The sequence below is a fragment of the Prionailurus bengalensis genome, chromosome B1 (assembly GCF_016509475.1).
Source record: "Prionailurus bengalensis isolate Pbe53 chromosome B1, Fcat_Pben_1.1_paternal_pri, whole genome shotgun sequence".
In the NCBI taxonomy this organism is placed as follows: Eukaryota; Metazoa; Chordata; class Mammalia; order Carnivora; family Felidae; genus Prionailurus; species Prionailurus bengalensis.
In genome coordinates, this window is record NC_057344.1 from 56299445 (window position 1) to 56316967 (window position 17523).

Sequence of the window (17523 nt, forward strand, 5' to 3'; positions counted from 1 at the left end):
CACTTTGGATTCTGTGTCTCCCTCTCTTTCTGCCGTAACCCACTTGCATTTTGTCTCTGTCTCTCTCAAAAATAAACATTAAAAAAAAGAAGTAAAATACAATTTATAATGGTGTAGATTGCTGGCTAAGAGTTTATGCATGACTGCTTATTTTAACATAATAGTACATTGAAAAGGAAAATAGAATCATCTGACATATTTACATCTATAGTGCAGTCTGTATTTACTGGGGTGGGGTTGGGGGTCTCAGCTTGAGTCCAGTTGTCCCCAGTGGTGAAATTTTACTCATCTGATGAACTAGCCTAGAGGTATCTGCTGGTTAAATTTATTCTCTTGTGGGTTTTCACACATTCAGATTGTACACAAGCAAGTAGCGCATTAGGGGAAGAAAGAATATAGAACAACCAGTTGATGTCTGATATTGGTTCCCAGTCTGGTTTTAGAAACTTGTAGCTGAGTCCTTTTGACAAAAGAAGGAGCTCTTTTGTATAAGATCTCCGGGAGAGAGTGAATTGCAAATTTAGTGCCTAGATGACAAAGTGCTACACAAAACGGAGAAAAGAGGAATTCCCTTGCCCACTTCTCTAAAGAACAACCATATGCAGGGCTGTGAAAAACACAGCATAATGCCTTAGTGACATGATGCTGCTTTGGGAGCACTGGAGACAAGGTTCCAGTGCTGGTGGCAGTAAGATGCTGAACTTGAGTAGCAACCATCAGTTGTCAGTGTCAGGGTCAGAGTAAATGAATAGGGATGTTAATGCCTAGTAAACTTGCAGTTACTTCCAGGGAGCTCAGAAATTATGGTGAGGTTTTGTAGAGAGAAGATTGGGGGTCCATACATAGTGGAAAGCAAGAGTCAGAGAAACTGAGTCATCACTATTGATATGGTCTCCATTTATACACAGGTGAATAAGGCACAAGACAATTCAGGTTACATGTGCTATAGGTGGCAAATAGTTGAAGAAGGAAGAGTCACTAAACAGATAAGAATAGTATTTATAAAAACAAGGTTGTCCCAGAATATTGGAGTTATGCATGCCATTAATTTGAAGGGGTGTGTGTGTATGCATCTATAATATTATCACTTGATATATTTATGTAATATACATGTTTAAAATCACATGCATAATGTGACACACATATACATATAAAATCACTTTTCTAATTTTGTTTCTTTATTTTTATATTTGACCATTATCTTTTTATATTTATACTTTTATTTATTTATTTTTATATTTTTATATTTGGCCATTCCTACTAATGGGGCTTTTGTGAGAAACATTGAGGCAATGTGCAAGAAATTACTGCACTCATGTTAAGGCACTATGCAGATAGAAAGAATGAAAAGAAAAAAATGCAGTATAAAGGAAAGAATAATATAGGATTTGTAGTAAAAAAAAATGGTAGGTCTTGGTCATAAGTATGACACTGACTTTCCAAATTTGGAGAATGCAATTAGTGTCTTTGTTCTGGTTACAAAAATGCTCACAATGCATATGTCAGAAGGCTTATAAAATATTTTATCAAGTTGCATGAAATATTTCTATCATTATAAAACACAAGAACTAAAAACTGAGCATCAATCCAATAACTTCTTTGTTTATAAGACATATGCTATAATTTCAAAAGTTATTCCTTGGGGTGTCTGGGTGGCTCAGTTCGTTGAGCGTCTGACTTCAGCTCAGGTCATGATCTCATGGTTCATGGGTTTGAGCTCTGCATCTGATGGCTCAGAGCCTGGAGCTTGCTTTGGATTCTGTGTCACCCACTCTCTCTGCACCTCCTCTGCTCGTGCTCTCTCTCCCTCTCAAAAATAAATAAACATTTTTTTTAAATGACTCAATGACTACCTTTTCCTTAATACAAAATAAAAAGAATTTTATATGCATGAGTGGAGATATATATCTATATCTATATCTATCTATCTATCTATCTATCTATAATATAGATAAATATCCCAATTAATGTGCACTATTAAATTCTATTAGATTGTTATCTAGGTCAATGTCTATTAAGTTAATCTAGTAATTCTAGTCCAATAATGAATTTGGATCCCTAAGGCTCAATTGGTCACTATGGAAATTCAAATAATTATTAAATGCCTCATAATACTAATTCCTTTGTGATCTCTCCTGGTCATTTCACATCAGTAAACCAAACACTGTATCAAATTACATTCTTTATCCATTAAATCTATTTCTTCATTATATTAGAATGTCTACATTTTATAAATAATTCAAGTTTGTTACACATATTTGGGGACAGATATTTTCCTTTAAAATCAAACAATCCTATTCTGAGCTCCTAGTATTCCTGAGGATCGTTTATGTCACGTTTCTATGACTACTAAGTGTCAGAAGGCCCAGTTGCTTTCATCGGGCATGAAGGCTGCTCAAAAACCACTGCTATTCACTCAGAGCACAAGTCAAACTGGCATTTACGGTTCTGAAGTCAATGTCTCGACAGTGTTGCCATCAGTCTCTGGTGCTGGCACTTTTCCTTCCCTAGTGGGTAAACACACACATTTCCTCTACAGCCCTCATTAGATAATGGAGCCAAGAAGGCCCAGAACTCATTACTGAAATATTTGTGCCAGATCCTGGAGATGAATTTTGGAGGGTGTTCAAATAATCACTTGAATCTCTATGAATTATACCTAAAATACAATGCCATAATGATAATTTAGGCTTGAACGAATTACAATCCCTCAAATCATGGGAAACTCTGAGTTACCATAGCATTAGCGTGTTGCAAATTTTAGTTGCCATCATAAGGATGACACCAGAGTCCCAGGTCATCAGAAATTAATTGTCTATTTTTTGTTCTCTTACTTTTCTTCCTAAAACTTATATATACTGAATAAGTACATAAACTATACTACACTAAATGTAAGGATGGTTCTAACCCCTACTAAAAATTAAAGCCACAGCAAAAATAACAAATCTAACTTCATGGAGTTTCAAGATTTACTATTAACAGATAGATTACTACCATTAGAATTATGGCACAGATATTAGTGGGTATTAGAGTTTTCTGTGTGGTAAGCTGATAGAAAATACAAACTTACACTTCACCCTTACTTCAAAGCTGTACAGGAAAGGATTATAACTGGAAAGAACAAAATTGAGTGCAAGACTTCAGGAAAATGAATGGCAGGCATAAAATCAATTTAGCCTGGATCCATTTAGTTTACTGGATCCATTTAGATTCAAATCCTTTGCTTTACTAGATGTTTCTCATCTTTTCCTTCTTGGCTCTTATCAGACATTATCTTCCTTCAGCAGAACATTTTCCATTTCTTCATGATCAAGGATTATTATCTATTCATATAACTCCCACCAAATGTGGAGCATTTATAGCCAGAAAAAAATTGATAATAATCACAACTACCATATGAAAACAATTTTTATCAAAACATAAGCAAAATGCCTGGTTGGAAACAGGTTTGGGGCAGATGCTTACAAAATGTTTGTCTTATAATAATAAAACCTAAAGTGAAGAGATATAGCTCTACTTGAAGTATGTGATAATATGAACCCCCTTGTGACAATTTTTGGGAGATTTTGTGCCAATCAACTAGATTTGGAGGCATGAAAAAATTATGATAGGTTATTCAAATTATAACCCTATAGGCATAGGAATCAGGGTTCTGTGAATATACAAATGACCACTAATTGAGCATAACCACAGTCCAGTTAGTTTAATTATGTAACTTAATTAACACTTAAAATAACTGTGTGATAGGGGCTATCATTAAACCACATTTTACAAATGTGAAAAATAAGACCAAATAATCTTATGCACACTTACCCAGGGGAAGCTGATTTTTCTAAACAGAGATATTCTTAGTTTTGCAAAAAATAGGTAAATTGAACTATTTTAAAAGTTAATTTTGTCTTATTTTTAAATACAAACTCATTGCAGTTTACTAAGTCTCCTGAGATATTTCTACTGCTATTTTCATGTGATAATATTGAAGGGGGTTTTCCCTAATGTCACTCAATTCTGTTTCAGCTAAATTTTGTTCTATTATTAGACATATAAATGATACATCTCAACAGAATGCTCACAATCTTTTCACTTCCATTTTACATTTTCATTATTATACAATAACTGTCAAAGGAAATATTTCATTAAAAGTTAATTTTAACCCAATGAATAATAATAAATGTTATTTTGGTAATACTTCCCAAAGTTGGCCAAAGATCTCATTACAAAATTTATTGAGAACATATCATAGACATAAAATATTCTGAAATTACTAACAATAAACAATGCTCATTGTTGTTGGTAATTAAAAAAAGATGCCAGGTACTATTTTTAAGGGACATGAGGCATCACTTAAAAATGACCAGGAGCCATGGGCACCTGGGTGGCTCAGTTGGTTGGGCATCTGACTTTGGCTCAGGTCATGATCTCACAGTTTGTGAGTTTGAGCCCCACGTCTGGCTCTGTGCTTACAGCTCAGACCTGGAGCCTGCTTCAGATTCTATGTCTCCCTCTCTCTTTGTCCCTCCCCAGCTTGCTCTCTCTCTCTCTCTCAAAAGTAAATAAACATTAAAACAAAATTAAAAAAAAATGACCAGAAGCTATTGTAGTTATAGCAAAATTACCATTTTTTTGTCCTCCTGAATGCAAAGTAGTTACAGTATCTCCCAGATGAAGCACATTTCTGTTTCCCATTCTGTTTGGTTGGCAATCTTGCTCAATTATGTAGAATAAGGACATTTAAGAGCAAAATGGGTCCCTGATCAGCACTAAAGTGAGCTGTTGTTTAAAGGAACATAGAAAATCTTACTATTAATCATTTTAAAGCATGGTACACTCCTACTTCTCAAATAGTGTTTTAATTCATACTCTTTAGATGTTTTGCTATGGAAATTCACAATGATTAGTATAAACATCTGGTAACTTTGATCGTAAGGTTTAAGGGGGCCTTGGATGCAATCTCCAGAAGGGAAAAGCAGCAACCATTTGTGTCAGGTTTTCACAATACTCTCTTATATAGGAGTGTCATTATTCAAAAACTCCAATTCAGTGATTCAAGATAATATTGCAATTTAGAGCCTTTGGACAAGTGCTTATATTTCAAGGAATTATAAAATTCTTAATTCATTAAATAAATACATATACGTGTAAATATAGATAGATAATTATTATAAAATTAAGTAGCATAAAGGGATAGAAAATGCATGAAAAGGACTATATCTATATAGGATAATGTGTTGCTTGGCAGGTATGTATGTCTAAGCTGGTGATATATGGTTTTGTGTTCTTACTCAAGGAGAGACTGGGTTGAAAGATATGAATCATGAGTGTTCCAAACAGCAGGAATAATAAATGAAAAGTCACATGTTTAGCATGCTTAAGGAAAAACAAAGAGGCCAATTTGGCCAGTAGAGTGACTGACTGTCAATTGATCGAATATCAATCAGTAGGAGACCAGGACAGTGACATGTCAGGAGTAGATCATGTTGGATCTCATAATCATGGAATAGGTTTGGATTTAATTTTGAATATAATGAGCAGCGTTTGTAGGCTTTTGAGCAGAGGAGTCAAATGCTCTGATCAGGTTACATATTTGTAGAAGATCTCTCTGGCTGCTATTTGAAAAGCTGACTATGGGACAAGGTGATCAGTTGGGAGGCTACTGAAATAATTTAGGTAAGAGAGATCAATGGTTTGATGTCAGTAACAGTGAAATCTCCTTCAACCATGTTGCACACTTTGTAAGAGCCACTGTAGTTCATTTTTGTGTATTTTTTCTTTCGGAGTTCGGAGCAGTATTTAAAATATAGTGACACTGAAAAGTATTTTTTGAACAAGTGAATGAATAAATGAATAGAATAAGACAATAAAAACTTTGAATATTCAAAACTATGATTAACTAAGACAAATGGAAGTAGTGAAAAGTTAGATATAATTTCATAAGATTCTTGAGGCTTAGAGGAGAATGTGTGAGTTGATATGATTATATGAGGGGATAATCCATTTCAAAGAAATAGATCAAATACAAGAGTTGAGAATAGCTTTTTTCATGTTGAGTTCATACATACTGAAATCCCAAAACCAGTGATAAGCATAGTGAAAATCTTTAAAGTTAAAATAAAAAGAAGACTGGACAGGAAATTTTTCAAATTTCAAAACTAAAAATAAGTGCTTTCTAGAAATACAGATGAATAGTCTTAAAATGATTTTATAAAACACATGTACATGTGTGCAAATGCACACACACATATGCACCACCCTGGATAGACTGCAGGAAAGGATGTTTTTACCACTTAGAGAAAGATGTTATGACAATTAGGAAACATCACATATTAAATAAGAAACAGTTACCTAAACCAATTGCATTTTCTTCTCAACATCTGGTACAAGTTATTAGATCCATAGATGGGGGATATGCCACAGGCAGACTTTATTTTGATTTCAGAAATATATTTACCTTTTTTTTTTCAAATTATATATAGAGAAATGTCAACTGGATAGCTTTTTAGCTGCTAGAGTAATACTGAATAATGTATAATATAACAATATATAATGAATAACACATCATTATCAATTTATATATTGTCTTTTATATTATATCAAAGGAATCCCTAGTTCAGTTCCTTCCATTCAACTTTTATAAATAATTTGAATGATTTTCAAAAAGCATGCTTTTCAGTTTTGGGATAGTATGACTCAGAAGGATAGCAGAACTGTTAAAAGATGAAACCTAGTGTCAATAAATTCTAAAATGAGAATTTGATGCTGAAACTAACTTAATGAAACACAATGGGATTGTATATAGAAAACGTAAGGTTAGAAAAAATAGCCATGCTAAAAATATGGCTGACTTATTATGAAAAAGAGGTCAGAAAATTAATTGAATGAATGCCAACTTTATCTGATATCAGGGTAAACCTTTATCTTTTCAAATTTGGTTTACCTTTTCCAGGAAGGCTTCCTGACTCTGACATGCTATGTAGATACACTTCTTCTATGGTTAAATTAGTTTGGTCAATGCTAATCTCAAAACAAAGCAGTACAGGATTATGAAATAATAAAAGCTCTGTGTTTCTTTGAACATTTAGTTAGAATTCTTCTAACAAATTCAAAGAACCCATTAAATTTAGTATAACTCTAAGGGTACAGATGTACCAGAAAACAACCCCAATGCTACACCTAAGGTCTTAGAGTCTATCCTTCAATTGCATTTTTTTCTGTTTTTATTGTTATAATGTAGGAAATGTCCATTTCCTGAAAGGTTAAAGCAATATCTTCCTCATTACTCACCTGAGTTAAACAGCATGGCCCCCCATAAATTACTTACTAAGTAAAAACAGATACTTAAAATGCCTGATATTCAAAAATTACCATATATGTCTCAAAGATGTAATTGCCAGAACAAAGAATAAACAATCTTAATAAAAATACTAACAAGGACATTTAATGAAATGCATGCTTATGTTAATATATTTTTGAAAATATTATTGAGATTTTTATTAATAGGTAATTTCTGGGTTTTCTTATTGTTAAGATAATTTCAGTATTTAAGTAGGCTAGACATTTGAAAACATAACTAACGTATAACTAAAACATAAAAAAACAAATATAAAATGCTGGAACACAGAGCAGTGTTATGTACTTAAAGTGCTACTTAGAAGGGAATGTAGAGTCCTAAATATGCGGTCTACAGGAGTAGAGAGGCTGAAATTAAGGGGCTATGAATCAATTTTAAAAATTAGGAAAAAATATAGTAGGGAAATAAAGTCAAAGAAAAGAAATACTACATATAAGACTGTAAACATATGAGAAAAACATAACAAATAAGATAAACAAAGTAAAAACCTGGTTTTTGAAATGACTGATAAAATTGACAGGTTCCTGGTTTAATAGATTAAGAAGGAATGAAAATAACAGTACAAATGATATTTGAAAGAAAAAGCAACATAAATTTAAGCATTGCAGACATTATGAAATATTTGAAGATGTTATGAATAAATTTACTAATAAATATGAACACTTCTAGAAGTAATGGACAAATTGATAGAAAAATACAGTTAATTCCAGGAGAAATAGACAATCAACTAGTGCTGTACCCATTTAAAAAGTTTAACCTAGTAGCTACATTCTTTCCTCCAAGAAAGTCCAGGTCCAGATAGTTTCACCCACAAGGTCTCCATAGTTATCAGCAAATGTATAATTCTCATATGCAACAAGCAATTACAAAGCACAGAAAGACAGAAATTATTACCTGAGTAATTTATGAAGCTATCATTACATTGTTACCAAAATTTGACATGGGGTCTATGAGAAAAACAAAAACAAAAACAAAAACAAAAACAAAAAAAACTTGTGTCCAGTATTCATTCATGAATAAAGACTCAAAAATGTTAAATAAAATATTAGCAAACCAAATCTGATAATAAATAAAAAGACAGATTTAGTCTAGAATTGGATATTTGATTTCCATTACAAAATAAATAGAAATAATTTACCCAAATAACATATTAAAAGAGAAAATTTATCTTTTATCTATTTCAACAGATGCAAGCAAACAAAAAATTTCTGATAATAGCAATATTCATTTAGGTTTAAACAAAAATAAACAAGACTCTCAGTAAACTAGCTCCAGAAGGCTTAGCAATCATAATAAAGTGTATTTTCATTAAATAGATAAAATCTTAAAGTAAGTTTCTAATCTGTGACAGTCAGAATTAGAACAGGTCATGATATGCCACCAAAAACCACTATTTACCATTACGCTGGGATGCCAAGCAAAGACAGTAAGTAGAACTAAACAAACAGAACAAAAATTATAAGATCTAGAATGGAAGGAAAAAAAATTAAGTACTGTCAATTCTTGTAGCGTTGAGAATTCAAGCTAACATATAGGTAAATAATTATAATTAATAGTGGGTTTAGAAAGTTTCAAATCCAAGTAAATATTAAGATTTATTAATATTCTATATATCAGCTACAAACAATGTGGAATTTCAATAAAATCAATAACATGTACAATACCCATATAACATTGGTTTTCTAGGAATAACACTAAAAAATATGTGAGGATAAAATTATTAACACATGTCTAAAGATAATAAATAAGCAGCAAGTAAATATCACATATACCATAGAATAGATGATTCAATATTGAAAAATAGTCAGTTATTTCTTAATTTAATGCTCTACCCCAGAACCATATACAAAAATATTTAGAGCAACATTATATATAATGACGAAAACCCAGGAACTCCCCAAGTGCCCATGAAGGGGAGAATGTTGTAGAAAATTAAACAACAGTGGAAATAAATCAATGAGAATTACACACAAGGAGAGGGATGAATCTCAAAAATTATTTTGAGTAAAAGAAGAAATTCAGACATTATGATTCAATTATTAGATTAAGCCCAAACACGAGAAAAATGCAACAGTATTTGTTTAGGTATAAATACATAGGTAATACAAATCTACACAGATGATCCTTTTTCTTGACTTAGATACTAAGAACAGAGATGTTCGACTGTGTACCTGCTTGTATATTTGTGTGTGTGTAGTCCTTTTATTTATGTACTATTTCATATAATTTTAAATTATGAATTTTAGTCTATTTCAGTTGTCATGTATTTTCCAGCGAATCATATAACATTTAGCATTTCAAAGTTTTCTAATTCCATAGAAAATTTATGCTTTAGAAAATTTGTTATATTTCCAATTTTCTTTGTAGGTCAACTTTCCCTTGTCCCAAGTAAGATGAGAACATAAACAGCATGCTTACACAGGAGGCAGAAAGAATGATATGAAGCAGAGATTATGTGAAGTACTGGATTTTTACCCAAAACCCATCACACAGGTGAAGGTTATGCATACCAAATCAAGTGAAAGAAATTTATAGTTATTATTAGCTGAGTTTATAATATGTCCAAATAATTGGCCAATTATTTAGGTGTATTATCTTTAATCCTTCAGCAATTCTGCAAAGTATAACATCAGAAAGATAAATTGATTTGCCACCTACATAGCTCATGTACAGAAAAGACAATATGAACCCAGGTACATCTCTCCCTCACATATGTGTGCTGTCATTACTCCATATTGTCCAAATATTTATTATTCAATGTCTGACAGTGGGATGTAATGGAGCATGATAAGACCTGATTTTTAACCTAGTTTTGCAAATTTTATCTGTTTGACCTTGGATAATATTTAATAAATTCTTAAGGACCCAGTTCCATATTGCTTCTTTTCTTTTCTTTCTTTTACAAATTTGGATAAGAATTCCTATTAGAGTAATTATGTGGTTTAAATAAAATTCATATGTAAAGTACCTCGTACAAAATATCTGCTCAATAAATTGAAGTTTCAGTTGATTAAATTATGTGAGCATCTCCAAAAATTTTCAGCATCCTGGGGTTAGAAAAAGGAACAGATGGTTGGATTAATACAGGGCTTAGTGAGAAAATAGAAAGAAAAGATAAGAGAGCTGGAAAAGTGAGGATACTGGAAGGAACCATTCATGGGGTCATGGCCAAGTGGGGAGACAATGAAAGCTGGAAGAGCTTCGTTCTCTGACTAATAGAGAACATTCTTGGGATGAGCAGCTTTAATGAAGTTGAGGGGAGAGAGGAGCTTTATTTGGAGAAAAGGAATGGAAGAAGAAAATGAAAGAAGGCTATAATTAGATCAACCACAACTGATCCAGAGCAAAAACATTTCACAGTCTGTACAATTTCATAACTATTTAAATACTCACACCCCAGTTTGCCTGATGGGATGATCTATGAGAAAGGTTAGCCAGGAGGACCTCATACTGCGCTTGGTCATAGTTTTGCTGCTGATTTGACTTGGAATGCAATGTCTCAATGATGCTCAGATGTCTCAGTCCTACCACACAAAGGCTTCTCTAGTTCTATGACATCCTCAGTATGAAAAAAACAGAGCTTCTCTGGTTGAGTGAAAGCATATGGACTTCATACCATATGTTACTCATGTTCATTTGATTTCTAATTATATACCTTTCTGAATCCCTGTTTCCAACAACCTAATTTTACTGTCCTTCTACAAAGACTTATTTTCTCTGGTTACTTTTTTCCAAGAACTAAAATGTTTTCTCTATCTCTATCTAGTTCATATGATCTACCAACTTGCTGTTCCCCTGCCAAGGTCTAGAACTGTGGTACCCCTTCAATATTGTGCACTGTTAGACATACATCAGCCCTAACAAGCAAAACAAGCTCAAGACAGATGTCAACCAACCAAGTCAAGTATCACTGATAAATCTTAAGATATCCTCAGAAATTACTAGAAAGCAGTCTGGAAATATGAAATATTATAGATTTCTAAAACTTATGTAACCTCTTCTTCAGCTGATATTGTAAAGGCTGTTCATTATTTGTTTTCTCTCAGAAATGTGAAGTTGTTTTAATTCTGTTCAGCATTGACCTCCAACAACCCCATGAGACATACCTTACTGTACGCAGAAGAGATGCTAATTCAAGACTCTTTAAGTGACAAATGAGACACTGCAGTAAGTAAAGTAGCACTTTGGCTTACACTGAACTTCATACCTGAGCGCATAGCCTCTTTCTGAATGCTTTCATAGTCATGCCAGTCCTTTCTTCTCAAACCATCTGTCCATGCATAGAATTGCCCATCTCCCAGGCCCAGTGGAAATGTCTGTGGAAAAGGAAAGTATTCAGAGCATAAAAAGGAGGCACTTCCTTTTGCATGGTAGGTAAATACAGCCGAGCACATAATAGGCAATCAAAGAATATTTGTTGAATAAGTGAATCTTCTGAGTATACTGAAAAGAAAGCTATTGCTAGTGACAAGGTTAATATACATTTTAAAATCCTTTTCCAGCTTTAAAAATGAGAGCATGTATCATCCACAACCCCTATCATTTCCTATTTTATTTCATCCGGAGACACTAATAACTCTGTGTATCACTTCCTCTGAGCATAATACTAGTAATGGTATTAAATGGAATTAATTTTGTTTGTGATTTGTACAGTTTCATTCATTTTGATCAAATATTTTTGTTTCTTTTTTTATTTTTTTTAACGTTTATTTATTTTTGAGACAGGGAGAGACAGCATGAACGGGGGAGGGTCAGAGATAGAGGGAGACACAGAATCTGAAACAGGCTCCAGGCTCTGAGCTGTCAGCACAGAGCCTGATGCGGGGCTCGAACTCACAGACCGCGAGATCATGACCTGAGCCAAAGTCATATGCTTAACTGACTGAGCCACCCAGGTGCCCCTGATCAAGTATTTTTGAATGGCCTTATTAGCCACTAGGAGCCAGACACGATGCTAAAAACTCTTTGGACAGAAGATTGCTTGATCTTTATGATAATCTTTTGTTGTAAACCTGCATTTTTCTGCCAATTAAAGTAATGCCCGGAGAACTAAAATAACTTGAATTAAACCACAGTAGTAAAGTCAGGACTTGGGCCAGTCTCTTCAGACCAAAATTGTGGTCTTAACAACTATTAATACTGTCTCTCATCTAAATTTCTGCTAAAGTATGATACATGGTTATACTTTTTGTTGAAATTATCACTTACTCAACAACTATAGTCACAACATATGTTTTTTTGCTTTGGTAAAACCCAATATGTTCCAATGTCAACTTGAAAATTATATTTGTGTACAGTGCTGAAAGTACTTCTTTTTTTGGTGTTTATTTTTGGTAACAAGAAACAAATGTTTTGAATGAAATTTATTTTCACAATCTTAATACTCAACTTAATGTAAAATAAATGTTTTCATGTTCACACACCATTTTTTCTTTTACTTGGTTTACTTTTTGAAATAAATAATACATCTATAGAATGGAGAGAAAAAATTTTCAAGTTTCAGTTTATATAAAACAAAAGATGAATAATTTCAGTGAGGACATCTTATTATAAGAGGCTTTCCAAAGCAAATAAAATGTCTTATTTCTTAGTTTGAAACAGTATAACTTATAACTACTGTGCTTATGAAAAATTATCTCAGTTCATCTTTATAGGTTCTAAGGGGTACGCTTGTTTGAAAGGATGAAAATGGAGCTTCACATTAAAAAAGTCCTTAAAATCAGAAGAAAGATTTGCCAAGTAAGATGACTATCATCTACATATTTAAACCAATTTGTTACAAGAGTGATGATTTCAAGAAAATGAAATTAAAGGGGAATAAACATATAAGGATGATGATGAGTTTATGTAAAATATTAAGGATAATAAGGATAAATTTTAAAAGGGGGTGACAAGAAAGAAAAGTTATGGAAAAATTAATAGAAAAGAACATAATAAAAATAGAAGAAAATAGGAAAAAACAATTTTGGAAAAAAAATTCAGGCTTATAATAGCAAACATTAGAAAAAAAAGTCATGCATTTTTCCTAATTGATATTGATTTCATAATTGGAAATTTTACCAAAACTCAGCTAGGAATCAGAACTTTTAAATAATCAAATAACTTTAAAATACAAAACTCATGAGTTATCTCAAACTTTCATTTACAATAACAAATATTGAGCAGTAATGAAAATCTCTTACAGTGATTTAGAAAATACCAATTTATAAAAAACACTTTTGGAGTAAAACAGATAATTTTAAAATCAGTTTGGGCATAAAACATAGAGGTATTCTTGTGTAAATTCTAAATATGCAAAACTCTCTCTGGTTACCTATTGGTTCACAAATGGGTCCTGAACATGGAGGACAAGGAGAGACAAAGGAAAGAGGCAGGCCACTCCAGTTTGTTAGGAGACAGAGGTACTAAGCAAGGAAACTTACATACAAGGCTTATCTTGGGCACCAAAAGACAAATAGGTCCTTGCTCAAGTCCACCAGAATTTTCAGTTTATATAGAGGCCTTAACTGGGCTTAGTTACATACACAGTCCAATAGTATTAACAACACCTTATTCTCTCAAGGCTATTTATTAAAACAGCTCTTAGTGTGGGACTAGTAGGTAGAATGTACGTTCCAAGGACAAGGGAGGGGTGAGGTGCTTCGATTGCCCAGGTCCCCTTTTCTAGTCAGCCAGTGGTCATGTCCTCATGTTGACCTCCTCCAACACTTCACCCATCTTGACCAGCTATTACAATCTAACACATTCCCTCTCTTCTCCAATGTGCCCAATGCAGTCAGCAAGAGTTTTATTACCATGGAAGTAGCTCATTTGGTGGGTATCTGGCTGCATTTGAGGCAGAGGTCACGGTGACAATATGGGCACATACAAGTAAAAACACAGGTTAAGATAATGATTCCCAAAATAAGTAACATTTTTCCCCCACCAAGAGCCCCATGATCACAACCATTGATTTACTAAGTCCTCCGGGCTGGGGGTTAGATTACTCTGGATGTTTACTTGTATCTTCATGTGATTTAATAAGGATAGGTTAGCAGACTCATCAGGTGTAAACACACAACATGGTGTTTGGATAATGACACAGGCACTTCCTTGAAAGGCAGTAATAATGTCCAAGGCCATACTATTTTGGAGGACAGCTTCCTTTAAGGCTTGCAGGGTGAGGTTGGTAAGAACTTCTATGTATGCTACAATGTCCTTCAGGCCAATGGAGGAAACAAAGAGGGGAGTCAAATGACTATACCACTGGAAAACAGAACATGCCTACCTGGCGTTGGAAAAAGAGAGGTTGGAAGCTTTTAGGAACTTGACCTGTTGTTTTCATAGTCCATTATTCTTTTCTACCAACCCTGCTGTTTTGGGGTTATAAAGGGAAATATATATTTAATGCTGTGTTATTTTACTCAGTCTTGCACATCACAACCTTTGAAATGTAATTTTCAATCACTATCTACTCAATGAAGGCATCCATCCATGATACTCAGATTCTCTAATCTTCTAATAGTGGTAGCCTGGTCTGCACAGTGAGAGTAGGAAGCTAGGGTTAAGGCAGAGGCAGTGTCCACACAAACTAAGGTATATTTAGAAACCTCACTTGGAAGGAGGAGGCCAATATAGTCTACTTGCTAATATCTCACTGTTCGGGAATGATTTTGTTTGGGAAGTCTGCCCCAGACCCCTTTGGCAGTTGCCTTGGGCATTATTTAGTACATACAGAACATGCTGTTACTGCATTAAACAAGTCACTTATTCAAAGGCCAATACATTGTCTTTGGCAATATACCATCCCACCCAGGCACTATGGTGGTCGCTCTTTCTATGCAACCAATCTGCTGTATCTACTGAAGAATCAGTTTACGGCTCATACTTAAGCTAGGAAATCAACTTGATTGTCAGGGAGTGTCAGGACCTCTATGAACCAGACTTGGAAGACAGTGAGGTCTGCCTCAGGCTGTTGCAGGTAAACCCATATGTGTTTCCACATATCCTGACCCCACAAGGCACATTCACAATCATTCACCCCTCAGCTTCCCATTGCCCATGCTAAAGGGTTAATCCTTTTAGAACTACCCAACTGTCAGTGCAAACGGTTAAAGGCCAACCCTCATAAGTGATTCCCAGCCAAACTGCTGTGAGTTTGGCCTACTGGCTACTATAGTTCATTTCTGTGTCCATCCAGATGGTGTCAGTGTTTGGCTGAATAGCAACTGCAATCTCTGTGGACAGATTGCCCTGACTAGACCAATCACTGGGAATTTCCCTTGTCTCCTCTCTACTGGTACTAGAGGCCAACAGAGGAATAGGGGCAGGAACATTTGGAGGATCTACATCCTCTGCATAGCCTAGTACCATCTGCATTCCTAGAGAGAGTGGGCTGGTGGACAAGGTCTCCTCTGCTGTAAAAAGGCATGCCACTTAGTCAAAGTGGGAGTTTGAGCCAAGGTATAAGTGGGTCAATTAAACATATTCTCAACCCATCCTTTGATAGGAGGAACGTTCTTACCACAATGTGTTATTCCTTTGTGAGAGGCTCTATCTGGAGGGATGCTGCTAGGAGCTATTGAGCTGGGGTGGATGGGAGGGGGATATATCAGGCTTCTATTCCTTTCCAGAGCTATGGCAAAAATCCTAGGGCACTGTCTCTTTCTGTTGTCTCTGCCACAGTGTCCAACTCGCACCTCCTAGAGTCACAGATACATCCAACTCAAATTGCAGCCCTGCTTGGGAGATGCCCAGAGCTTTAATTTGCTTCACTAGTAGTTTTGCCTTCTTAAAGGGGGCTTGTTGCTCTGATGCCCAGTCCTACACATGCCCTTTATTTACCAGGCAGTATAAGAGATGGAGACACTGGGCCAGGTGGGGAATAAATACCTTCCCAAACTGTCAAATCCCTACAAAGGCTTGTACTTCTTTCATGTTTTCAGGGATTGGATACCCTTTTCAATCACAGCTTCTGGGACAACATACATTAAATCTAACCAGACGACTCCCAGAAACTTTATGGTGGTGGCTGGGCCCTGAATTTTCTGTGGGTTCACTGCCTATTTTCCCCCTTGCAAATGTTCCAACAAAATCTGCAGAGTATCCTGCTATAGAGGGAAGTCTGTACTTGTTAACATTATATCATCAATGTAATGAGCCCATTTCACTGATATGAAAAAGGAGAACAAGAACAGAGCTTGAGCTGCAATCCCACGATATACTGTGGGTCTGTGCTGGTAGTAAGTAGCCTTGAGGAAGCACTTGAAACGTCCACTATTGCCCTTCCCACATGAAGGCAAATTGATCTTGTGATTCAACAGCCAGAAGTATACTGGAAAGAAAACATTGCTAAGTCCAGTACTGCATGATATACTCCTAGGACTGTGGCCAAAGTGTCTAAGATGGTGTCAATGTTGGGCACAGCCACATGGATTGGGAGCACTACCTTATTCAATTTTCAGTAGTCCATGATCATCAGCGATGAGCTGTTTAGCTTTTTTATTGGCCTTATCAGGCTGTTCAAAGCACTGTGGACAGGGCATAAAACAGCCACTTGGTACAATGCCTGTATAGTTTCTCTTATTTACTTATGTCCCCCGGGCAATTTATGTTGTTTGACATTTACCAATTTTCATGTGGATTGGTAGACTTACTGGTTCCCAGTTGATGTTTTCCCTTAGCATCGGTCTGATTGCTCTAACTCAGAGGTAGAATTCACCCATAAAGGTTTTTTTGGAGTTTGACCTTATAAGATATCAATATGTTCCCTGGTAGAAGAGAGAGAGAAAAAATCTCATATCCTCAGGGCAGGGAAGTAGGTGAAGGGTAGGGAAAGCCAAATTTGCAGTGTCAAAGGGATCTTCCTGACTGCAACCACTTGCCTTCCACGGCCACTCAGGGGAATGAAAAACTTCTGACGGTTACTATGTATGAGAAAATATTCATCTCAGTATTAACCAGATCCATCACCTTTTGTTTCTGGGGGACCCATGAATAGTACACTCAACATGAGGCTATGGATGGCCTCCAACAGCCCTTGCCTGGAGGTTATCTTGACCTGAATCCTACACCTGGGGGATGGGGGCCACCACTCCAAATAAAACTGTATCCCCAAGACCTCTGCTGGAGCTGGTGGAACATCAGGGGTAGTAGGTGCAAGTGGGGGCAGATCTGACTATTGTTTATGTTTTAAG

The 17523-nt window shown here is 35.1% G+C and overlaps 1 protein-coding gene across 1 annotated transcript in view; it reads right to left on the reverse strand.

Annotated features, from left to right (window-relative positions):
• The window catches only part of GALNTL6 (polypeptide N-acetylgalactosaminyltransferase like 6), a 1211922-nt gene that overhangs the window by 764064 nt on the left and 430335 nt on the right, over positions 1 to 17523 (reverse strand). The window contains exon 3 of the mRNA XM_043555626.1: positions 11556 to 11664. Within this exon, the coding sequence (XP_043411561.1) occupies positions 11556 to 11664 (109 nt within the window). The remainder of the gene's footprint in view (positions 1 to 11555; positions 11665 to 17523) is intronic.